Consider the following 25,880-nt stretch of genomic DNA (forward strand, 5'->3'; position numbering starts at 1 on the left):
GTTTTATACAGGCACTAAATAATATATAGATATGAATACACACTAACGAAAAATGATCTCAGCTCTCGCCGAGTGGAAGAGAACCAAATGCTCATAATGATGCAACCCTGCGCGTCGAAGGTTTCATGGCCTAACGGTACTTGCCCGGCCATGCAAATGAGCCATAAACAAAAATTACTACCAAACAGTTTTTTCCGATTCTAAGGCTTAGGCAAAAACAGATTTATTAAATTTTACAACAAGCTGTGAAATTAAAAAAAAGAAAGAACTTTTGAAGATTTGAGACTTGATGCTAAGCAAATAAAGTGGCAGCCCGGACAATAAACCTGCAAATAGCATTTGGTAGTTGATTTAATAGCTGTTTAAACAGAGAGAAAACGAGAAAACATGCTCGTGCGAGTAGATGGTGTAATGATAGGGCAGACGAAATGAAGAACAAGTGGAGAATAAAAAAAATTGAAGAAAAAGTTTAACTACGAGATGCTCTATTGGGAGTTTAACTGTTTACAAAATTAAAATACCTTTAAAAAAATATAGAAAATATAAAACAATTTATCTAGCTTATGCCTTTACTAGCTTTTTAAGCTGTTTAGAACGATATTCGAGTATATCATAAGCTACTCACAATTTTAATCACAAGCGTAGTATACCCTTTCCAAAAAACACGAAAAAAAAATCACCGGATCAACGATCGGGGACTGAATGGAACAGAGAAATGGGCAAAGAAGAAGACCCGGGCCACAAAACGTTCGAAGAAAGCTAAAAACGTAATGAATAAAAATAGCCGCATTAGCTGTAAAAGCGCTTTGATAGTCATCGATTTATGCAGTGGTCTAAAAAGAGAGAAAAAAGAAGAGAAGGAGAAAGAGAGTGAGAGAGACGGCGGTCTGTAGCAACCTGAACCGGTGCTTTGTAAATTGGCCAAAAGAATGCTCTAAGCCTTAAGCTAAGCCACAAGTTCATTGACATTCACCAGCGCACGCATTTGTTGGCTTTTCGCGACAATCGCTCAATGGACGGAACTTGTGTGATTTTTTTTTTTGACGTGCCTTGCTTTCATTTTGTGCGTTGTGATTTGATGATTTATGTGTGCGAACGCGCAGAGCTTTGATTTATTTGATTAGCCTGACGGCCAAAGACAAAACAAAAGACTTAGGCAACAAACTTGCTGGTTGACTTAGTGATACACAAAATGCAAGTGCACACAGCAATGCCCATCGACAGTTAGCTATTATAACGGATGCACTTGAGCGTTGACGGTTGCTGTCATTGTCTCAGTTAACTTGGCTAACAACTTGCCAACAAAAATTGCATTGTGTGCGTCGGCGCGCCGCTCAATGTCATGGGAGCTTCGCTGCGGCTGCATCATCTTCAGTGCAACACACTCACACCTTTAATTGTTGCATGTGATGATGCGACTACTGCTGCTGCGGCTGCTGTTGCTGCACTTGAGGGCATGCGCTGCTCATTGTGCGGCCTGTCAATTGATAAAAGTCGCAGGCGGTAGGCAGCGGCTAGCGGGCGGCGGTCGTCTGCTGGCGAGTAGCTGCCGGCTGCTGATAGCTAGCATCTATTGTTTAGCAAGGCCGCTAGCGTTGCATGGCGTGAAGCGAGCACAAAGCCAAACCAATTGAAAAACTTCAACACACAGCGCACATTCGACGACTAGAACTTCCACACTTAACTGTGCGGTACAATGTTTTTTGATAAAAATCTACCTAAAACAATTCTCAGACTTAACTTGAACTTGACAGCAGCAGCGAGTGCTTCATGCTCACACCTTAAGTTTTTATTGCACTCTTTACTTGCCGGGATTGCTGCTCATTAGCCAACTAGAAAGGTGCTAAAGCGGCTCACGTGTCTTGGTTTCAAAATGGAAGGAACACAGACCAGCCTCGCAGTAATTGGTTTGATCTGCAATTTCCTGAGCATCTGTTAGACTGAGATTGCTTTCCAGTTGTGCCCTAAAACTTTTTACTGGCCAGATGCGTACATCATATTAACACCCCGACAAATAAATAGAAAAGGTGTGTTGGTAACTCGAAGAGTTTCATTCAAGTAGTAACTAAATAGAAGCTTTTATGGCAATAGTAAATACATAGCACATTTTCGAGAGATATCCAATTCAGAAGTTTATCTAAACCAACTTTAATAACAGTTTGCTCAAGTTCGGCGTATACCTATTTTGACGAAATGCATATAAAATGTGATTAATTAAGAAATCTATACAAATGATAATTGCTAGAAAGTATTTTTTGTGAATAAAGGCAACCAGATCATTTTATCAAAATTCATTTATATGTTAAACGATTATTGAGCGGCGATTTAAGTTATGTTAATCATAAGCCAAGTTCAAGTTTGTGGCTTTAGTCATTTGTTTCTGCAGATGGGTATTGACCTTTCACCTGCTTTCAAGCACAAATGAGAAATTAATGAGAATTTGTATAGTTAGTCAAATTATATGAAATGATTGATATCAAAGGTGGAACCTATAATCAGATGCCATCAAAAACGTAGCAGGAACTCAAACCCGACTCTGTCATAAAATGATTGCATTGGAATGGAACGCCGAAACGTAGGAAGTAAAAATTGATCGCGCTGCGAGTACAAATCGGACAAAAAATATGCGAAATATAAGAGCCACAATGTGTTACCCAAATGAAACTTGTTTTAATTCGTTTTGCAGTAGCGCAAAAAGGTCTTAAGTGACAAACTCGTTTTCATAGCTATCTAATGTTGAGCGCTGGTAACAGTAACACACCGTACCGTCAGTCAGTCAGTCACTCAGGCACCACACACACATCTTTATACAAAAGTATACAAGCATACTGAGAAAATATGGCAAACAACTTTTGTTTTTGTGTGTTTATAAAAGTAAAATCAGCCAAGTGTAACAATTAAGCGTTGGCAAAACAACACACAACACAAGAAGATATATCTACGTAGCTTTGAATGCAAACCTGTATGAACATGCTGCCCATATGGACCGCATCAAGCTGCCGCTGTCGGTTAGGAAATCTCGTTGAAGAAGCTCTGACGTTGATACGCCTGCTAACTTTACTGTATCTAATTTGAATTTAAATTAGTTTCGAGTCCCACTAAAAGCACAAAATACGAACGAAACTTAGTAAACACTCCGAAGGTTGCTGCTGCCTTTTTTAAAATGAGGTTAAGCTTTGGGGCGAGAACTGTTCGCAATTTGACAACTTTATTTTAGAAATCCAGAATATACTACTTATATCAGTTTACATATGAGGTTAAGCTTCGAAATGAACAGAAACTCAGAATATGCACTATCAGTTTACTGATCCGTGGCTGCGCAGTATATATATTAGTATCCAGATTTAATGCAGCAAATACTTTCAAGCACAGACCAGAAGCTTTAAAGGATCACAGGTTCCTATTTAAAAATATATGTATAAATTGTGAACTAGGATAAAGACAACCTCTTTAAACCGGAATATTATTAAGTACCAACATCAAAATACAAAATTGAGCAGTACCATCAAAATGATTCCACAAATTTGAGTCTAATCTCTTTCGTTTTAATGTAATAAACACTTTATTAATCCAAAAACTCTTTTGCTTAACAGGTACATTCACAAAACCAACAAAAACAACCCTTTAAGACAAATCCAAACAAGCATAGTCGATTTCGAGGCGAAGTATTCTTTCTGAATCTCGAAGATGGCTATTTTGGCTGCCAAGTTAATGAGTCTACAGACTATTTACAACTATACGATCTATCGAGAATATGCGACGGTAATCAAGACTGTTTTCTTGGTTCCGATGAGCTGAGCAAAGAGCTCAAATGCACAAGTAAGTATCAACAGACCCCGCCACACCACGGCCCTATGGAATGGGTTTACTTAAAGATAAACTGCTTTTCTTCCCCAGATGACTGTGATAAGGATGGCACACAGTGCACAAACGGTGTTTGCCTGAATGGTGTTTGCCATTGCAATGATGGCTTTGGCGGCTGCAATTGCGTCGATCCGGGTAAGTTCAACTGCGCTCCTCGAACAATGTGGGCTTGTCTCATCTTACATAACCGTAAACCCACTCTCCTTCACAGATGAGAACGAATGCAAGCAGCGTCCATGCGATGTGTTTGCCCATTGCACAAACACATTGGGCAGCTTCACGTGTACCTGCTTTCCGGGCTATCGCGGCGATGGTTTCCATTGTGAAGGTAAGTGCCAGCCATGTTGTTAGCATAAGCTTAATGACCGACCAGATCCAGCAACCACCAAGACCCGACAACAGTACAAATGATTGTTGTTGCCGTTTTGTACTTCCGTCAACGTCTGTTATATTATTGGTGCCTGGTTAGCTGCCGCTGCCGCTGCCACTCTGCCTGCCAGACCATGATTTAGTCTAGGTTACCCATAGATCTTAATGCTAACGGTTTATTTCGCTGGAAATCTCTTCAAGTCAAGCCGTTTCAATCGTCTCAAGTGCCCAGCCTCTATTTGAAAATGTAACAAAAGACGCGCCGGCCATCAAAACAGCAACAACAATAACAATATGAAAGCTTTTCCCTCAGCTCACAATGGCCCAGCAATGGAATCTCCTCTGTATACTTATCCAGCGAGGCAATAATAATGACCGTGTAGCGATTACACTCGCGTACCTTATAGCGTCTTTGTTATGAGTCTGTTATTGCCGGAGTTGCGAACATTGAAACTGATGCGGCTCAGGCAAACGAAGCCGTTAGAACCAGAATTATATCATCCGAGTTTCAGTTAAAGGCTTTCTAATGGTCCAATAGAATTGCAACTCTATATAAATAATGCGATGGAGATTTTTCTTTTTAGATTTGAGTGAAAATAGTATTGCTTAATCATAAAGAGACTTTAGATTAGCCTTACAGCTTTCACGTAGCTTTAAATTTTTGTGTTATATCTCAATATATTTTATTATTCCTATAGGATAAATAAATCCCCTTTTTTGGTTTTAAAATGAATTTCCAGTTTGCGTTTTGAATTGCTCTTCATGGATTTCAAGCATTTTCAATGTTTATTATATAGAATATATATGTGTCATATTCTTCTTATTCACATTCATAAATTTTCCCCTTTCTGACTTCCTTTTTCTGCTCCCAATGTAGTCCCCACCTAGTCTTCTCCAGACTGATATAGTTTCAAATACATGTCTCGGGTTAATGAGCTTGACTCATCTACTTGTTCTCTTTAAATTGCTCACAGCGTGGGCCCAAAAACCCTTCGGCGCACCTGTTTGGTTGCGTTGCCTATTCGACAGTGAAAAACTGGCAGCCATAATTGGACTGGGCCTAATGTTGCGTAATGAAAACACATTATGGTACCACAAAGGAAAAAGAGCACGAAAAAATCTAAAAACTACAATAATAACTTGAAAAGCAGAAGATTCTAAGCGAGGTACCACTTACCAGCGAAACTCTTCCTATAGCGGCTGCTGCTGCTCCCGCTCGAGTTGATGATGATGATTGTAATGATGGTGGTGGATGTGGCTGTGGTGGTGGCGGCAGCAGGAAAGAAAACCACGAACATTTGTAGCAATGCTTTCGCGCCATGGAACAGACATAGACATAATCGTACCTACGAGCACACACGTCTGTTAGACGTGGAATCAGTGTCATGTAATCTGACCCCAAACATGGACACGCCAGAACTTTCAACACTCAAGAGCATGTGTCTAGCTGCGGCTGCGGCTGCTGCTGATGCTTCTTCCCGCTTCCCGTTTCGGACGATACAATGCGATAACGAGCGCAAATTTCACAAACGCTCTGGCATTACCCCACTAAGTATGAAGACGTTGCCGAGATTCTAGATTACATGTGACGACTTCTCGCAGCGACTGTCAGGCGACTGGTAGGGGGAGGGGCAGTAGGGTGGAGTCACAGTTTGCAACGACCGGCAGGCATGCATAAATTCTGGCCAGTGGCATGTAACGCCAGCATCGCATTTCAGTCATACGAGCATTATCTAATTCCATTCCCTTCCCAACGTTTCTTCTCTCGCCTATTACACGTATTCATGATGCATTTCATTACGCCAGCGCGAAGCCTCAGTCTGAGTTCCACAGAACATCTCAAATTGTCTGTAATCATTTGAATCAACCTGTTTTAAATATGCTGAGAAAGTTTCGTCTGCCCATGTGCGTGGAATAAGTACTTGAACCCAACTTGAATGCCTCTAGCACGCACTCTCGGCTTTCCCACCAACTGCACCAAATCAAAGCCACTACGAGTATATCTAATTAAATCTTGATGAATTGACTTCAAAACGACGCTACATTAGTACGTAATTACTTTTAATTATTCGCAAGTTGACTGATAATTCCCACTGTTAAAAATTTCAAGTGCCCACAGCATTGGAACTATTTTTGAGCTAAGCCCGATAATAGCATTTTAAAAAAGTTAATCATCATATTGTGCGAAATTCCGTTTGTCACCCTTGTAGGGGGAATAATTTTTTGTCCACACATCAAAGAAGGCCTCTTTTTCAAAGCTATAATATGCAAAGCTTAGTCAACAAATTATATCGTCCTGCTTTCTATTTCTAGTCTGTCAGTTTTTGAACAATTTTAGCCAAGCTTAATTCAATCGGATTGGCTTCATATAGAATATGTATTCCATAAGCAAATTTGAGTTTTTGTATGATAAGCATTTTAATTTTTAATGGATTTTTGATCTACTTTAAGAGCGCTTCCACTTTATTTACTAACATATAACTCCAATAGGGACAATCAGTCATTGGATTTATTGCACAAAAATTACGTTGTTTGGTTTAAATCTGAAATAACTATACGAAAATTTCGGCCTTGTCGTAGTAATTACTTTTTCATTCTGATTAAACTAGGTTTATAGCCAAAATAGATTACAGTGCATAAATTATTTTGTTTCTATTTATTCTTTTTGTATATTGTATATCTTGGGCAGTCCACAACTATCTATATTCTATGGCACTGGGAAACATATAAAAATGCCATCCGTCTGCATTTGACTATATACTCGTATATATCCAGTTTTCATTGCTTTCTCAAGTTCACCCAATAAACTTTGCAAGAAATCATGGCCAGCGTGAAGTTAGCCTAGCCAGTTCTCCCCCCACTTTTGAGTGTAACATAGATGGAGACACATTTTGCGTGGCAGGAGATTATGCGCCTACCTGTTTGGCTGCCGGGTCTAACGGTATGAAGTGGAGCTGCCACCTGCTGCAGACCTGGTGGCACATTCGCATTATTTCATGTTCATAACTCAGATGCATGCATTTGGCGATGGCTTCGTTAACGCAACGCCAAAGTCCAGTTATGCAATGAAGCCTTAAGTCTGAAGACGGGAAAGACAAAATTGCAACACACACAAACGCACACACACATTGGCACCTAGTTTGTTAGTTTGTAGCAAGTCAATAGCTGTTTCTAATGCATTTGTCTTGCAACGCGCCAACCAGAAAAATGGAGTGAGTGCCTCGAGTTGAGTGCTAAATTTATAACCATCTTTGCGGCAGTCAAGAGACGGCAACAGCAAGAGCAACAGCAACAACACGAAATAATCTTGCAAGTTGTTGCAGCTGTTGTTGTTCTCTTGCTCTGTTTGTTGTATGTTGTTCTTGTTGTTATTTTAGTTTGTTTGCCACGTTCACCAGGCGTCTGCTCCCTTTCGTTTCGCTAACTGGGGCAGATCATTAAAACGGATAAAATAGATTGTGGCCCACGTAGCGCAGCTTTGGCGGCATTGGCAACGCATGAGGCGGTAGCATTGTCGGCGCTTAATGCTGTCCTCAAAAGCCGCAAACGGCACTGCCTTCAACGCCAGCTCCAGCTCCAGCTCTCAGCTCCCAGCTCCCAGTTACAAGAGCTACAGCCAGTTCGACGCACAGTTTCTGATCAACGTCAGCTGATAAGAGTCGCTAGCTTTTATAGAGCGAACGTGTTTAATCTGCAGTATAGACCTATATATCGTATATAGTAAATATATGTATGTATATTTTCTTTTGGTACTTTGCACTTTTTGCATATCAAAAAAATGGCAGCAATTAATTGCCGTGTCGTAGCTGCCGCTGATAAGCCATGAAAATGGCTAAAGGCGTTGGCATTGACACGCCTCATTATAGCTGCCACCCCTCGCTCCTCATCGCCCTTCCATCACAGCATGTTGCCACATTTACGCAGCCAGTAGGCGGCGCTGCCAATTGAGCCACCCATGACTTCAACTTCGACGCCGGCTGACATCACTTGACTGGGCCGACTGTCGGCCCCGACCTTGATCTTTTTGCCTTACATACTTAACGCATAATTGCGCCACAAATTTATTAGCTAATTTTATTTTTTCCTCATGTTATGCACTATTTATACATGTTTAATACCCTGAACGCGTTATATAGAGGGCATTTTCGACCTAGAAATGTTTTTTTTAGATCCATCAAGATATCTGCGCCTTTTTCTTTCGCAAATATTATAACTTCTTGGAGTAACAACTTTGGGCTGTATATGAGGCATAGTATCTTATAGGCTTATCCAATTTATTACTCAACTTAAAATGTTTGAGCCTTGATACTAATTATTCTAAAAGTGTGAGCAGATTTTTTCATTTGAATGTGTTTATTCGCAGGACAAGGCAACTTCAAAGCATTGCTGAGGGTATCTGCTAGTCGAGCACTCGCAACACGCAAGCTTTTTAAATTGTTTCTTATTCGCTTCAGTTTTTGCTCAAGTTCAAATGTTAGTTAGTTATGCTTTACCATAAATTAGCCACATAGACTTTTGAGTTTTGTGTGTTTCTGTCTGTTTTTTTAGAGCAGCCCATCATCGTACAGCAGTCGAGCATGAAAGTCATGTCCGCTCGTAAATTGCTGCTCTTCTATAAGCGAATACACATATTCGAATATGCGAGAGATACGTTAAAATAGTGCAAAAATTTGTGGCACGAATGTCATAACTCAAATAAAAAAGCAACAACAAATTGCAAATGCTAATTAGTTGAACAATTACATAGATTTATTAGATGGACGCCAGCTAGACCAGACGACATATAACAGACCAGACCACGCTGTATCATCTATGTAGATTTTTGTTTAGCATTTTACAATACTCGAACAGCGACAACTGCTAATTAGTGTTGATTAGTGCAATTAAACAAAGTGCAGAATGTTTGCCAAACCGACTAAACTTGATTTTTATATAATTCAACCATAATGGGAACATAGGAGATGCCGATTATTTAATACCCTCGCCGAACCTGTCAGCTTTGTGGTTAAGTGATCGAATTTTAAACTCGTCTCATTTACAGAGAGGCTTGACATATAGGCTTGACTCCCCTAGTTCGCATACCCTAAAATATTTACATTCTTAGTAAGAGTTTCAAATAAGCTTCGGTGGCCACAATGCTATAATGGCACCAAGTGCTATAATAGTACTATATTTTATAAGGTCCAAAACAACGTTACTTATTTCATGTCAACGTTAAAATACCCTAAGCAAGGGTATGATAACTGTCAGTTCTCAGTGAAACAATTTGTGACTTCTTCAAATGCCACTCGAAAAAAAGTGGTTCTAATCAAGCCTTAAACTCCGAAGCCAGCCGGAAATCTGAACCACGTATGGTTGAGAATACGAGAGAATTATGTCAGCATCGTTTTCAACATGCATTCAACTTAATTACATTTAGTCACGCATATTTGATTGGTTTTCAACCGGAGAGCTACAACATTTAGCCCAAGGCTGGCCCACGCCCACATCGAATGGAGTAGAACTTTGCCCCAAAAATCTCTATTATAATTAGTTGCTGAGGCGCAAATAAATTGAATTTTGCACCTGACGTCAAGCGTACTGAAAAATATGATAGCTGGCAGCAGGAGCCACAACCAGATGGCCAATGGCCTTTGGTCAATGGCCTAAGCCTGGGCCTAGGACTGGGACTGGGACTGGGCTGCCTGGACAACCTTCTGTCTCAGCCTTCAGTAACCGCACTGCATAAAGTAATTAAACTGACATTGAAACTTAGAAGAACATAGAATGCTTCCTGCTTCTGGCTAAACTTCTGGCCAACGCTACCAACTGCCAACTGGCAGACAGGCGAACGAAGACGATGACATTGAGTAATCAGAGTTAGCAATTGCTGGCGTTGCAGCAGCAAATCATGGAATGCAGCCATATCAGTTGGATATGTAGAGAGAGAGAGAGGTGAAAGATAGTTGGTGGGGGAATACCAGTTTTAGAGTGATGATCCTCTTAATTTATAAGCTAAAAACTAGTAATTATAACTGCGCAACTCGCTCGACTGCTCATAATTACAAGGCACTCCACTCACACATCGCACACATCTCACTCTCTGTACGCGTCCTTGTCTTTGGCTTTTGCCAACTTTTGTACTTATGTCATATTAGCTATAAATGTACAACATCTCTTATCCATATGCCCAATGATTAATGGCCCACAGTTACCCAAAGAGAACGTCCATTGGGTAAATACATCTGTATCTGTATGGGGCCCTTTTGCCAGTTGCCGCTTCATTGGCTTCGGGGGTATTCGATTGAATTCTCAACGTTCTGTGGGCTTTTGGAGCGGAAAGCTCAATGTAGTGCTTCCGCATGAGCTGACTACGGATACATACGTCCAATTAAAAACCACCATCCTCAAGCAAAATAAAGCAATTAAATTCGAAACAAATCAAAATAAACAATTACAAAATAAAAAACAAAAGCAAAGATTTTAATAATTGATAAAGATCACATACCCAATTAAGCTCCCAACTAGAAGATAATTAAGCTTCACTATCCATCTGAAAGGGAAAAAGGAAAAAGTTGATCAATGATCTATTTGATTATGAGACAAATTTAGTGTATCAATACTTTGATAGATGTAATAAATAGTATTGCTCGACTCACAACTAAATTAAAAAAAAAAAATTAAATGAATTAAACAGTAAATAGTATGTAATTCAATTTAAAAACTTATAATGAAAGCCATAAAAGTAGATAAAAATTAGATTAGAGCTTTCAAGTGTCATTCTAGCATTAAAAGATATCGATAAATTTCGTATACCAAAAAAAAAGGGTCAGAAATAGAAATGCACTTGGTGCCATTTGCATTATAAGCTTCAAACAAAATAATTAAAATCAGAATGTGTTTAATAGTAAATGTTTGTTATTTAATTAAACTAAATAAAAAATTAAACATAAACAATTACCTTGCACCGTGCACACTGCCAGCCTAAGATCTAATTGGTTTGGTAAATGTATGCAACTGGTGCATCCTGTGCGCATTGACATTGCTGCTTGGTTTGGCTTAGCTCCACATAAATATATACACTTACGTAGATGACACTGAAATGTCATGCGTAACATGCAAATTTCAAATGCCAAAGCCACTTAGTGGTGGGTCGGTCAGATGGGCCAACATCGCAGCTACATGCGATGTGCAGTCGAGCGGCAAATGCGTAGAGCGTCCCCACGGTAGCAAGTTTGTAGCTTAAGTCTTTCGTTTGGTGGGGCTTTTAGATTTTAATTGCGTCTCATTTGTGTCCAAGCACACTCGATTAATCATGCCTTTTCTATTATGATTGTTGTTGCAGACATTGACGAATGCCAAGATCCGGCGATAGCGTCGCGTTGCGTGGAGAATGCCGAATGCTGTAATCTGCCGGCGCACTTCCTCTGCAAGTGCAAGGACGGCTATACGGGAGACGGAGAGGTGCTGTGCACGGACGTTGACGAGTGCAGCAATCCGCTGGCCTGTGGCGCCCATGCCCAGTGCATAAACACGCCCGGCAACCACACGTGCGCCTGCCCCGAAGGCTTTGTGGGCAATCCTTATGACGGTTGTCAGGATGTTGATGAATGCGCATATCCGAACGTGTGCGGACCAGGTGCCATATGTACGAATCTCGAGGGCAGTTATCGCTGCAACTGCCCGACGGGATACGATGGCGATGGACGCGCCGAACAGGGCTGCGTCGATCTGGACGAATGCGCACGCACGCCTTGCGGACGCAATGCGGATTGCCTGAATACGGATGGCAGCTTTCGCTGCCTTTGCCCCGATGGCTTCAGCGGTGACCCGATGCACGGCTGCGAGGGTGAGTACAAGAAGATTGCAAAATATGCTGAAGAATGTATTATCATATTTGACATATTGCCATCATGTTTTAAAAATTTTTGCACAATTGTTTCGGCCGAATACGCACACATGCACAACACACACACACATACTTGCCACTTGCAACACATAAATGCACCGCAATTTGATTCATTAATATTATTAATGCCTAACACGAATAAACGCCAGCAGATGTCGATGAATGCGCCATTAACAATCCATGCGGTTTGGGTGCTCAATGCGTGAACTTGGGCGGTAGCTTTCAATGTCGTTGTCCACTGGGCTTTGTGCTTGAGCATGATCCGCACGCCGAGGCGCCAATGGTGGCCACACCCACACTACAACTGGGCTATGCCGATGGCGATACACTTATAACACCAGCCCCGACATCGGGCGCTGGTTTGGCCTGCCTGGACATCGATGAGTGCAACCAGCCGGATGGTGTGGCCAAATGTGGTACCAACGCCAAGTGCATCAACTTCCCGGGCTCATATCGCTGTCTTTGTCCAAGCGGATTTCAAGGACAGGGCTATTTGCACTGCGAGAGTTAGTATTTGCCTGTTTGCATGTTTTGCCAGAAAGTCAGAAAGTTCAATTCTCATTAACTGAGAATTTGGCTATCGGCTCAGAGATGAATACGCGTCAAAATACGATAAAGTAACTCACGGTCATAATTGGAATACAATTAAAGAAGCTTTCTATAATTCTTTCAAAACAAAAAGAAATATAAATGCAACTTGATATTGCAATTTCTTTCTGATTCAAATTTTTAAGTTAAGAATCCAAATATTGTTTGTTTCGTATTTTGGCCCGCGCTCATCTCTACTTTAGACTATAAAGAGCGTTGAAGCTTAGCTTAGGCTTGCAAAACGCAACAACAATTACGCATGGCTTTTGTAAGCTTTAGCAGCTGCTCTCTTACTCTTTTTTACTCTGTGCTTCCTCTCGTCATACGCTTTCAGCTGCTTTTTTACAAGTATTGAGAGCTTCCAAACCTCGCTTTTATATCCGCTTCCTTTGCTACTCAGACAGCTTCCTTCAGTATTTTCTATTTCCCAATCCAAAAACTTTTTCCAACACCCGCTCCCCCGACTTTCACGCTATGATTTCACATATTTCATAATATTGTATTGTTTGATTTGATTACTAATTTAATTAATTACAATATATTTAACCACCTTCCTTCTTGACCCGAAACAAAAACGCTACAAAACACGCCAATAAACACGCGCTGCCTGCTCCCCTCAAATACACCTACCCCTCACCCCCTGCACAACATGACCGTGAACGTGCGCAGACATCAACGAATGCCAGGATAATCCTTGCGGAGAAAACGCGATGTGTACGGACACCATCGGCAGCTTCGTTTGCTCGTGCAAACCGGACTACACCGGTGATCCGTTCCGCGGCTGCGTGGATATCGATGAATGCGCCGCACTGGATAAGCCATGTGGACAGCATGCGATCTGTGAAAATGCCGTGCCGGGCTACAATTGCAAATGCCCGCAGGGTTATGACGGAAAGCCCGATCCAAAAGTGGCCTGCGAACAAGTCGATGTGAACATTTTATGTCGCAGCAACTTTGATTGCACCAACAATGCCGAGTGCATTGAGAACCAGTGCTTCTGCTTGGACGGATTCGAACCCATTGGATCCAGCTGTGTAGACATTGATGAGTGTCGCACTCACGCAGAGGCCTGCGGCCCGCATGCCCAGTGCCTGAACACGCCCGGTTCTTATCGCTGCGACTGCGAAGCCGGCTACGTGGGCAGCCCTCCGCGAATGGCCTGCAAGCAGCCCTGCGAGGATGTGCACTGTGGTGCTCATGCCTACTGCAAGCCGGATCAGAACGAAGCGTACTGCGTCTGCGAGGATGGCTGGACCTATAATCCGAGTGATGTGGCCGCCGGATGCGTGGATATTGATGAGTGCGATGTGTTGCATGGACCCTTTGGCAGCTGTGGCCAAAATGCCAGCTGCACCAATACACCCGGTGGCTATAGTTGCGCTTGTCCACCCGGCTACTCGGGTGATCCACACAGCAAGTGCCTAGACGTGGATGAGTGTCGTGCGGGTGGTAAATGCGGCTCTGGTGCTGATTGTGTCAATATGCCAGGAGGCGGTTACACGTGCCGCTGCCCCGAGGGCACACTTCCAGACCCGGATCCTTCAGTGCGCTGCGTTCCCATCGTTAGCTGCGCCACCAACGAGCAGTGCCCCGGAAATGCCATCTGCGATGAGACCAAACGCTGTCTGTGCCCGGAACCCAATATTGGCAACGATTGTCGACATCCCTGCGAAACACGCGACTGCGGCGCCCATGCCCAATGCATGCTAGCTAATGGACAAGCACAGTGCCTCTGCGCGCCAGGCTATACGGGTAATGCAGCATTACCAGGAGGATGCAGTGATATCGACGAGTGCCGCGCCAATCCCTGTGCTGCCAATGCAATTTGCAGCAACACAGCCGGCGGGTATTTGTGCCAATGCCCAGGTGGATCTACTGGAGATGCCTATGGCGAAGGCTGCGCCACAGCCAAGACTGTAGGCTGCTCCGATACCAGTCCGTGCGCCTTGGGCGAAAGCTGTGTTCAGGATACATTTACAGGCGGCAGTGTTTGTATTTGTCGCCAAGGATATGAGCGTAATCCCGAGAGTGGCCAGTGCCAGGATCTTGATGAGTGTGGGGCCGAGCGCGTAAAGCCTGCGTGTGGCCTGAATGCCCTCTGTAAAAATCTTCCCGGCAGCTACGAGTGTCGCTGTCCACAAGGACACACCGGTAATCCCTTCGTTATGTGCGAGATCTGCAGCAGTCCCGAGTGCCAATGCCAAGCACCGTATAAGCTGCTCGGTAACAGCTGCGTGTTAGCTGGTTGCTCCAGTGGACAGCCATGCCCCAGCGGTGCGGAGTGCATTTCTATAGCGGGCGGTGTTAGCTACTGCGCCTGCCCCAAGGGCTACCAAACCCAGCCGGATGGAAGCTGCATAGATGTCAATGAGTGCGAGGAACGTGGTGCTCAGCTATGCGCTTATGGGGCTCAATGTGTCAACCAACAGGGCGGCTACAGCTGTCACTGCCCCGAGGGCTACCAAGGAGATGCGTACAATGGACTCTGCGCGCCGGCACAGCGGAAGTGTGCTGCTGACAAGGAGTGCGCCAGCAATGAGAAATGTATACAGCCAGGCGAATGTGTTTGCCCGCCGCCCTATTTTCTGGATCCACAGGATAACAACAAGTGTAAGAGTCCCTGTGAGCGTTTCGCCTGTGGCATCAATGCCAAGTGCACGCCCTCCGATCCACCGCAGTGCATGTGCGAAGCGGGATTCAAAGGTGATCCGCTGCTCGGCTGCACCGATGAAGATGAGTGCGCTCACTTGCCCTGCGCCTATGGTGCGTACTGTGTGAACAAAAAGGGCGGCTACCAGTGCGTCTGCCCCAAGGGATTTACCGGTGATCCCTACAAGAGTGGTTGCATACTGGAGAACGGCGTACCAAAGAGCACCTGCTCCAACAACGAAGACTGCGCCAGCAATCTAGCCTGTCTGGATGGCAGCTGCCTCAGCCCCTGCGCCAGTTTGCTATGTGGCTCCAACGCCTATTGCGAGACAGAACAGCATGCGGGCTGGTGCCGCTGTCGTGTAGGTTTCGTCAAGAACGCCGATGGCGATTGTGTATCGCAGTGCCAGGACATCATCTGCGGTGATGGCGCACTCTGCATACCCACCAGCGAGGGACCCACCTGCAAGTGCCCACAGGGCTACTTAGGCAATCCCTTTCCGGGAGGAAGCTGCAGCACTGATCAGTGCACTGCCTCTAGACCCTGCGATGAGCGTCAGATCTGCATTAATGGACGCTGCAAGGAACGCTGCGAGGGCGTTGTCTGTGGCATTGGCGCCACCTGCGACAAGAACAACGGTAAATGTGTCTGTGAGCCTAACTTTGTGGGCAATCCTGATCTGCTATGCATGCCACCCATCGAACAAGCCAAATGCTCACCCAACTGCGGCGAAAATGCGCATTGCGAGTACGGACTAGGCCAGAGCCGTTGCGCCTGCAACCCAGGCACCTTTGGCAATCCCTACGAGGGATGCGGCGCCCAGAAAAAGAACGTCTGCCAACCAAACAGCTGCGGACCGAATGCCGAGTGCCGTGGTGCGGATAATCAGATTACCTGCATATGTCCACAAGGATTTAACGGCAACCCCTATGTGGGCTGCCAGGATGTGGACGAGTGCGCCAACAAGCCGTGCGGCCTAAACGCTGCCTGCCTTAACACAGCGGGTAGCTTTGAGTGTCTCTGTCTATCCGGCCATGCTGGCAATCCATACAGCAGCTGCCAGCCCATTGAGAGCAAATTCTGTCAAGATGCCAGCCAGTGTCAGTGCAGCGAGGGCGTAGAATGCCCCGATGGCTACAGCTGTCAAGGTGGCCAGTGCAAGAATTTATGCTCCAACACAGCGTGTGGGCCGCGTGCTATTTGCGATGCGGGCAAATGTCTGTGCCCGCTGGGCTATGTGGGAGATCCGCATGATCTGAGCCAAGGCTGCAACATACGCGGCCAGTGCGGCAACGATGCGGACTGCCGCCACACGGAGATCTGCTTCCAGCTGGGTAAGGGCTTGCGCAAGTGCGTGGATGCCTGCTCCAAGATACAATGCGGTCCCAATGCGCTATGTGTGGCTGATGATCATCGTTCGTCATGTATCTGCGCCGACGGATACTTTGGAAATCCGAGCAATCTACAAGTAGGTTGCCAGCCTGAACGCAAAGTTCCCGATCTTGAAAATAAATGCAAGACTGACAAGGATTGCAATCGTGGTTTTGGCTGTCAAACAGACGCACTAGGCAGTCGCGAGTGCATTAATTTGTGCTCCAACGTTGTCTGTGGTCCCAACGAGCTTTGCAAGATCAATCCAGCCGGACACGCCATTTGCAACTGTGCGGATAGCTTCGTATGGAATCCAGTTGTCTCCTCATGCGAGAAGCCTTCGCTACCCGACTGCACCAGTGATGAGAACTGCCCGGATGGCTCCGCTTGCCGCCCTGACGTACTAGGTGTGCTTAAGTGTGTTGCCATCTGTGATGCCTTCACCTGTCCGGCCAACTCGATTTGCGTTGCCCGCCATCATCAAGGACGCTGTGATTGCCTCAGTGGATTTGTAGGCAATCCCAACGATCGCAATGGCTGCCAGTTGGAGCGCAAGCATCAGTGCCGTAGTAATGCTGAATGTCCTGAATCGGAGGCGTGCATTAAGGACGAGTCCACGCAGTCGCTGAGCTGCCGATCCGCTTGTGACAGCGTCAAGTGTGGACCACGTGCCGTTTGCATCACGAACAATCACCAGGCACAGTGCCAGTGCCCACCAGGCCCCTACGCAGGTGATCCGTACGATCCGTTTAACGGCTGCCAGAGCGTGCCCTGCGTCTACAACCATGATTGTCCAACTAATCAAATGTGTAACCGCATGACGCACACCTGTTACGATGTGTGCGATGAGGAATCCTGTGGAGAAAATGCTATTTGCCTGGCCGAAGATCACCGCGCCGTCTGCCAGTGCCCGCCCGGCTACCGTGGAAACCCACTGCCCGAGGTGGCTTGCGTTAAGCAAAATGGCTGTGCACCTGGCAGCTGCCATCCCACGGCAATATGTGAGGTCACGCCCGACGGCGCCAGCTGCAAGTGCCCGCCCCTATTTGTGGGCGAGCCTCAACCCAATACTAGTGGCTGCCGTCCAGATGGACAGTGCCCCAATGGCGATGCTGACTGCCCGGTAAATACCATCTGCGCTGGAGGACGCTGCCTAAATCCCTGCGATAATGCCTGTGGAGCCAATGCGGACTGCAAGGTGGTCAATCGGAAGGCGGTTTGCAGCTGTCCGCTGCGATTCCAGCCAATCTCCGACTCTGCCAAGAACGGCTGCGCACGTAGTGCCTCCAAGTGTCTGACAGACGTCGATTGTGGAGGTGAGCTGTGCTACAATGGCCAGTGCCGCGTGGCATGCCGCAACACACAGGACTGCTCCGATGGTGAGAGCTGCTTGGGAAATGTATGCGTTGTCGCCTGCCTGGATCACAGCCAGTGCGCCAAGGGCTTGGCCTGCATGGAGGGTCACTGCGCCATCGGCTGTCGCAGCAACAAGGAGTGCAAGCAGGAGCAGTCGTGCATTGGCAACAAGTGCATGGATCCTTGTGAATCAAGCACTAGCTGCGGACCCAATGCGCTCTGTAGCATTGCCGAGCATCGCAGTCAATGCACCTGCCCGGATGGCTTCGAGGGTAACCCAACACCCGAACAGGGTTGCGTGCGGGTGCCCTCTCCCTGTCTGGCCAGTAACCAGTGTCCGAGCGGTCATATGTGCATTGGCAATCAGTGTAATCTGCCCTGCACTAAGACCTCCGCCTGCGCCGTCGGAGAACGATGCTACCAACAGGTCTGCAGAAAGGTCTGCTACACCAGCAACAATTGTCTGGCGGGCGAGATCTGCAACAGCGATCGCACCTGCCAGCCTGGCTGTGAATCGGATGCGGATTGTCCACCTACCGAACTATGTTTGACTGGAAAGTGTAAGTGCGCTAATGGATTTATTGGCACACCTTTCGGGTGCTCGGACATTGATGAGTGCACGGAGCAGCCATGCCATGCCACCGCGAAATGTGAAAATGTGCCTGGTTCTTATCGTTGCGTCTGCCCGGAGGGCACCGTTGGAGATGGATACACACAACAGGGTTGCACAAAGCCGAGAGAGTGCAACAAGCCTGAGGATTGCGCCAATAGCTTGTCCTGTATTCATGGCAAGTGCACGGATCCTTGTTTGCACACGGTATGTGGAGCCAATGCGCAATGCCAGGCGGAAGCCCATGAGTCAGTGTGCACCTGTCCTGCTGGCTATCTGGGCGATCCCAATGACACTGGCGTCGGTTGTTTCAAAGTAGAGTGCATTGATCACGTGGATTGCGCGAGTGATCGCGCCTGTGATGCGGAGACTAATCGCTGCATTAAACCATGTGACCTAATCAGCTGCGGTAAGGGCAGCTGCCAGGTATCAGATCACAAAGCCTTATGTGAATGCAACGAAGGCTATCAGCTTATCAATGGAGCTTGCGAGGATATTAACGAGTGCCTACAACAGCCTTGTCATAGCACAGCTTTCTGCGACAATCTGCCCGGCAGCTACAACTGCAAGTGTCCCGAGGGACTAATTGGTGATCCTCTGCAGGCGGGCTGTCGCGATCCCAGCGAATGCCTCAGCGATGCTGACTGCCCGACCACGGCCAGCTGCCAGAACTCCCGATGCCGTAGTCCTTGTGAGCGCCAAAACGCTTGTGGGCTAAATGCAAACTGCTTAGCCCAGTCCCACAATGCCATTTGTAGTTGTCCCGCCAATTCGCGTGGAGATCCGCAAGTAGAATGCGTGCACATCGAGTGCGCCGACAATGGCGACTGTGGCGCTGATAAGGCCTGCCTAGATGCCAAGTGTATTGATCCCTGCTCGCTCCCGAATGCCTGTGGTGCGCTGGCGCGATGCTCGGTGCAGAATCATATTGGAGTATGTGCCTGCGAATCGGGCAGCACTGGAGATGCTAAGCAAGGCTGTGTGCAGCTTCAATACTGCCAACAGGATACTCAGTGTCCACAGGGCAGCATCTGTGCGCACGGAATCTGCAGTCCTTTATGCAGCAGTAATCGCGATTGTATTTCGGAGCAGCTATGTCTGCAGGGCGTCTGCAAGAGCACATGCAAGACGAACACCACCTGTCCACAGTTCCAGTTCTGCCAAAACAACATTTGCGTCAAGGAGATGGAGTGCAGTGTTAATAGCGACTGCGGCGAGGATGAAACTTGCCTTGTCGATGCCTATGGACGTGCTCGATGTGAATCTGTCTGCCTAGGACGGTCTGCCTGTGGACGCAACGCGGAGTGCATTGCTCGCTCCCATGAGCCCGACTGCACCTGCAAGGAGGGATTCTTTGGGGATGCCCGCTCTGGCTGCCGCAAGATCGAGTGCAGCACCGATGCTGACTGCTCCAACGATAAAAGCTGCGACAATCACATGTGCAAGATCGCCTGCTTGATTGGCCAGCCGTGCGGCGAGAATGCACTTTGCACTACCGAGAATCATCATCAGGTGTGCCACTGTCAGCCCGGCTTCAGTGGCGATCCGCGCATCCGTTGTGATGTCATTGACTTTTGTAAGGACGCGCCGTGCGGTCCCGGCGCCCGTTGTCGCAATTCGCGTGGCTCCTACAAATGCACCTGTCCACCTGGTCTCGTCGGCGATCCCTACAACGAGGGTTGCCGCAGCTCCGTCGAGTGCGTGACCCACGACGATTGTCCCCCGCATGCCGCATGCACCAAGACTAACGGAGTACCCAAATGCCAGGATGTGTGCGCTCAGCTGCAGTGTGGCCCCAATGCGGAATGTGTTCCGAAAGGTCATGTGGCGCACTGTGCATGCCGCAATGGCTACGACGGCCAACCCGCTGACCGGCTGGCCGGTTGCAAGCCATTGCCAATGCCCTGCCAAATCACTAGCGATTGCCCCACCAACACATACTGCTCAGATAGCGTCTGTAAACGTAAGTACTAACACCAAACACCAACCCGAGCACAAACCCGAGTGGCTAAAACCGACTACTAGACATTTACCAGCTACCAACTAGCCACATACTTAATTAACTACTTACACACTTACAAACTAGCACAAATACTTATTGTGGGTTGTGTTTTCAGTCAAGAGGTATGCATACAAAGCCAGCTAAGCGAAGAATCTCTTCTTCCTGAGCCGGCGTTGAATATATTAAGCCTTCGCCTTAAGACTCAATACTGCAGCAACTGCAAGAGCTGTTCTCGTAGCTCTGGTCTAACTTTGGACTGGCTTTGATCACAGTGCTACCCGTAGCATAGACTAACTGTAAACTAAACAACAACATAAACACGCGACAACAACACCACACGTACAAGGCAAGACCGTAACGCCAACCAAAAGCTAGGCAGCCAAATCCAATTGTATCTTTGCTAATTCTATCGAATCTACCAACAGCTGCCTGCTTGCTTGACACTGAGTGTGCTCCATCGGAAGTGTGCCAGGGCGGTCAATGTTTCGACCCCTGTCAGCAACCGCAGGCATGTGGCCAGAATGCCGAATGCCTGATGCTCAGCCATGTCAAACAGTGCCATTGCCCGGAGGGCTTTACCGGCGACGCAGCCAAGGAGTGCGTGCGTGTGCCGGTGGCCTGCGATGGTGACTGTGCGCCTGGTTACACCTGCCGTGACTCCATGTGCCTGCCCAGCTGTCACAATGATCTGGAGTGCGCCTCCAATGAAAAGTGCCTGCGTGGCAACTGCATGCGTAAGTAGTTTCCAACCGCCGAAGTAGACTCCTCCAATTATCATCTTTCCTTAGTAACCTGCCGTGTCGACAACGACTGCTTCCTGGGCCATGTGTGCCTGCATAATAAGTGCGTCTATGGATGTCACGTGGATGACGATTGCAGCGCTTCCGAGTCCTGTCGCAACGATAAGTGCGTCAATCCCTGCGTTGAGAATCCTTGCGGACCCAACGCCGTATGCTCGGTGTCAAATCATCGCGCCAGCTGCAGTTGTCTGGACAATATGGTGCCCAACCCCACACCCCAGGTGGGTTGTGTGCGCACGCCCCCTCTGGAGTGCCATGAGAACCGCGACTGCAACAATGGCCTGGCCTGTTTTGAGTCCGTCTGTCGTCCACTGTGTGCCGACGATGCCGGCTGCTTGACCAACGAGCGGTGCCAGCAGGGTGTCTGCAAGCCGCTCTGCCGCCATGATAACGAGTGTGCCAATGGAGAGCTGTGTCTGGGACTTAACTGCGTCACGGGCTGCCGCTCCGATCAAGGCTGCCCCAATCATTTGGCCTGCATTGGCCAGCAATGCGTAGATCCCTGCTCGGAGCCCACTGCCTGCGGCACCAATGCACTTTGCCAGGCCATCGATCATCGAAAGCAATGTAGCTGCCCCGAGGGACTCAGTGGCAAAGCCGACGTGGCATGCAAGGCACCACGCACTGCCTGTGGTCGCAACGAGGACTGCGATTCAAATCAGTTATGCTATGCGGGCAGTTGCCAGGGAAAATGCCGCAACGATCAGAACTGCCTCTCAGATGAGCGCTGTATGCGCGGCACATGTCGCACCGTGTGTAACACGGATAGCGCCTGTGCTCAAGGTCAGATCTGCGAGAATCGCGTATGCCAAACGGGATGCCGCAACGATCTCAGCTGCGCCAGCGAAGAGGCTTGCGTTAATAAGAAGTGCCAAAATCCGTGCCAAGCACCCGGCCAGTGTGGGCAATGCGCTGAATGCCTTGTCATTAATCACGGCGTCCAGTGCCAGTGTCCAGCTGCATTCATTGGCGATGGCCTAACCGGCTGCCAGCTGCCGCCCGAGCGTTGTCATCCAGGCTGCGAATGTGACGAAAGCGGCGCCTATTGCGCCGCAAAATGCAGCCGCACTGAGGACTGCGACTGCGGACAGCAGTGCGCACGTGGCAAGTGCCGCAACAAGTGCGGCGCCAAGCGTCAGTGTCCGCTGGGACAGCTGTGCGAGCGCGGTGCCTGCATTGCCGGCTGCAAATCGAATGGAGACTGCGCTGCTGACCAGAGCTGCCTAAATGGCAAGTGCGTTGATCCCTGTGCCGATGACAGGGCCTGTGGTCGCAATGCGCTGTGCACAGTGTCGGAGCATCGTATGCTGTGCTACTGCCCAGACGGCTATGAGGGCGAGCCAAGCAAGGAGTGTGTACAGTTTGAGTGTCGACAGGATAACGACTGCGAGTCGAGTAAACGCTGCGATCAAGGCAAGTGTCGCAATCCATGCCTCGAGTTTGGAGCCTGTGGCACCAATGCGCAATGTCGTGTGGTCAATCGCAAGGCCCAATGCTCATGCCCACCGGACTTCTTTGGCAATCCCGCCAGCGAATGTCAGCCACTAGATGGCGGCTGCTCCAACAATCCCTGCGGCGTGAATTCCAAGTGCATTGAGCTACCCGGAGGCTACGAATGTGCCTGCATGGATGGCTGCATGGGCGATGCCCACAAGGGTTGCCTATGCGAAGGTACTTTGGTTAATGCATGCCATGAACAACCCTGCGGTCTAAATGCCGCCTGCCGCGTGCTGAGCAACGATCAGGCAGAATGTTACTGTCCCGAGGACTTCCCCAACGGCGATGCCTATGTGCACTGTAAGTGACTTAATAGAGATCAATACGGATAAGTTATATAAATATACATCCCCTTCCGCTTCCAGGCCATTTGACCCCACCGCAAGAGGACTGTCGCACGCGAGGCTGTGATATTGGCGACTGTGTACGCCAAGGCTATGATTATGTCTGTCAGCAGGGTAAGTGGCCCAAGTCTATGTCATTTGAAGTACCTTTAGTAGCTAGCATACAGCTAATTCTAATAATGTTAGCCAGCGTTTCCGACAAAGTTATCGTTGGTTAATATACTATATTTTATTGGAGTAATCAGTTAGCGTTATTATCGTTTATTGTTGCCGTTATTATTGACATACATATAACTGGAGTTCAGTCAGTAACAAAAACCGATATTGTTGTTATAATATGTATTTGGTTTGATTATCTAGCTATGAGTTGTTTATAAAAAATTTTAAAACCAGCTAATTTCACTAATTTAACAGCTTTTACAGCTGCCACAACAAAATTAATTCAAAGTTTCAGTGTAGTGTGTGTTTTAATAATGATAAATTAAATTAATGAATTTATTAATTAAATATTTAACAACCTATACACATGTTCCAAGTTTTCAAGTGTAAAAGATTTTTTTAATTAAATCCCCGCGCACAATAGACACACACACACATACACGCTAGTACAACAGACACAAACAAAACACAGCTACACAACTCAAATGCAATTATTTAAAACAGTTTTTTAAAAATACAAAATAAATAGTTATAATTTCAAAGCACTAGTTTAAAAGTGAGTCATAGTTTTTAAGGAAGGTTCCCATATGATAATCATATATATTTTATGACATTCTACCCACCACTGCTAAGATCAACGCATATGGGAGATCGTGGAATGTTGCTGTCGCTATCGCGGTTACCCAATCTGTGCTTAGAATTCATTTATGAAAACCCATTTTTCGCAAAAATAACTGCAGCAAAACTTTATTTTAATAATATAAGCAAATTTTGATTAACTATACGGAAAACATTAAAAACGACATTTAGTGCATTTTTCAACTTTCGTTATCGTTGAAGAATTGACAGCCCAATTTCATAAAGCTTTAAGGCTTGCGATTATCATTTAGCATTCATTCAGCATTTACTCAACTCCTTAGACACATAATTTCGTATAATTGGCTTCAAATAACCCTTTTTTTTGAGTGTTGCATGTGGCAACACACTCAGCTCTGCGGCATACATCACCTTAAGTTTATGAAACCGTTTAACGCACAGATCAGTAGACAAGTTGGTTCATCTTTAATAAATATCGTATAGTGTTAATATCGAATGCCGCGATAGCGATATGTAGCCATTAATCACAGCTGAAACCGGGCACTAAAAGTGCAGAAAGTAAACAACAAACAACAACACTAAATGCAACGCTTATTATAAAAAAATAATTTAAAGAACAACAAATCCTAAACACATCCTAGCTACCCACGGTAAACAAAATATTATCATCGATATCCTTGCTCCCGTTAATCCCATCCTGTGACTCCTATGCTTTATCCGACCGACCCCAAAATGTACCCTATGAAATAAACCAACGTTGTTATCCACTATTCTGCCCCCCTGCGCCACTCTGTCGTTTCCTTCGCTAAAACAACAATCAAATATAAGAAATTTTACAAATCTTTTATTACATTTCTCGAATGAACAAAGTCTCAGATTGGGAACTGTGGACGGGACAATTCTCACACATGGTTCACATATGCTTAAAATCAATTTTTTTTTTATTGTCAGTTCAAGTGTACCATAGTACTGAATATAAGTCTCATAAAATCGTATGTATAGATAAATTACAACTACTACTTTTCAATTCATTTCTCAAAGCAAGTCTTACAATAATTGCGTTAACCGAAGATAAGGCCGTTCATTTTTGTACAAAACTCCTAAATTACTCGTAAATTTTAAGATCCTATGCTCTGATAGCTTCTACCGCCTACATAGCACACTTTAGCTCGTCTATTGGTTGAAAATCGCTTCCGAACAGATGCAAATCTTTAAAAAACAACAACAAAAAACTGTAACTAAATTTAACTAACACTGCAAATATATTTTGGTAAATTTGACTAGTCTTTAAGTTGTATATACAGAAATTTGTATATGTGATTAATCACAAATGTACATATATGCGTATACAAATGTGCCGTGTCTTTGCGGCCGCCCAACTAACCCAAAAGAAAATATATAAAACCAACCTGTAAATATTTAAATACCAAATTTATCAATTGTGAATTATGAATAACATATCATAAAAAAAATAAATCCAGTAAATCTACCTAACTACCTTAACGTACTTTTCCAAATTGTACTTATCGATTTTCTACTACTTTCCGCTAATATCGCTTTAGTCAAAAGTTGTACCTTCTAGACCTTGCAGTTTGATATATCATTCGTATGCCTGCGTTCAGTTTTTCTACCTATCTCGCTAATTTCTTCTTATTCTATATCTCTCTATCTTACCTTAATCATGCCTTATTCACTCACCCAATCAATCACCAATAACGTGTCTCTCGTGAGGGCAGAGCGCATGTGTTGGATGTCGTGTAATTTTTACCATAACTCAAGAAATAT

The 25,880-nt window shown here is 46.0% G+C and overlaps 1 protein-coding gene across 1 annotated transcript in view; it reads left to right on the plus strand.

The window, feature by feature from the left end:
- dpy (dumpy) overlaps window positions 1-25,880 on the plus strand; it is a 114,492-nt gene that overhangs the window by 18,705 nt on the left and 69,907 nt on the right. The window contains exons 3-11 of the mRNA XM_064679377.1: window positions 3,594-3,819; window positions 3,898-3,999; window positions 4,076-4,192; window positions 11,558-12,061; window positions 12,274-12,627; window positions 13,379-20,659; window positions 21,124-21,432; window positions 21,487-23,295; window positions 23,361-23,453. Coding sequence (XP_064535447.1) covers window positions 3,594-3,819; window positions 3,898-3,999; window positions 4,076-4,192; window positions 11,558-12,061; window positions 12,274-12,627; window positions 13,379-20,659; window positions 21,124-21,432; window positions 21,487-23,295; window positions 23,361-23,453 — 10,795 coding nt within the window. The remainder of the gene's footprint in view (window positions 1-3,593; window positions 3,820-3,897; window positions 4,000-4,075; window positions 4,193-11,557; window positions 12,062-12,273; window positions 12,628-13,378; window positions 20,660-21,123; window positions 21,433-21,486; window positions 23,296-23,360; window positions 23,454-25,880) is intronic.

Source organism: Drosophila montana, unplaced genomic scaffold, assembly GCF_035044405.1.
Source record: "Drosophila montana isolate Dmon_TW-CO22-7 unplaced genomic scaffold, ASM3504440v1 contig_1_1, whole genome shotgun sequence".
Lineage (NCBI taxonomy): Eukaryota > Metazoa > Arthropoda > Insecta > Diptera > Drosophilidae > Drosophila > Drosophila montana.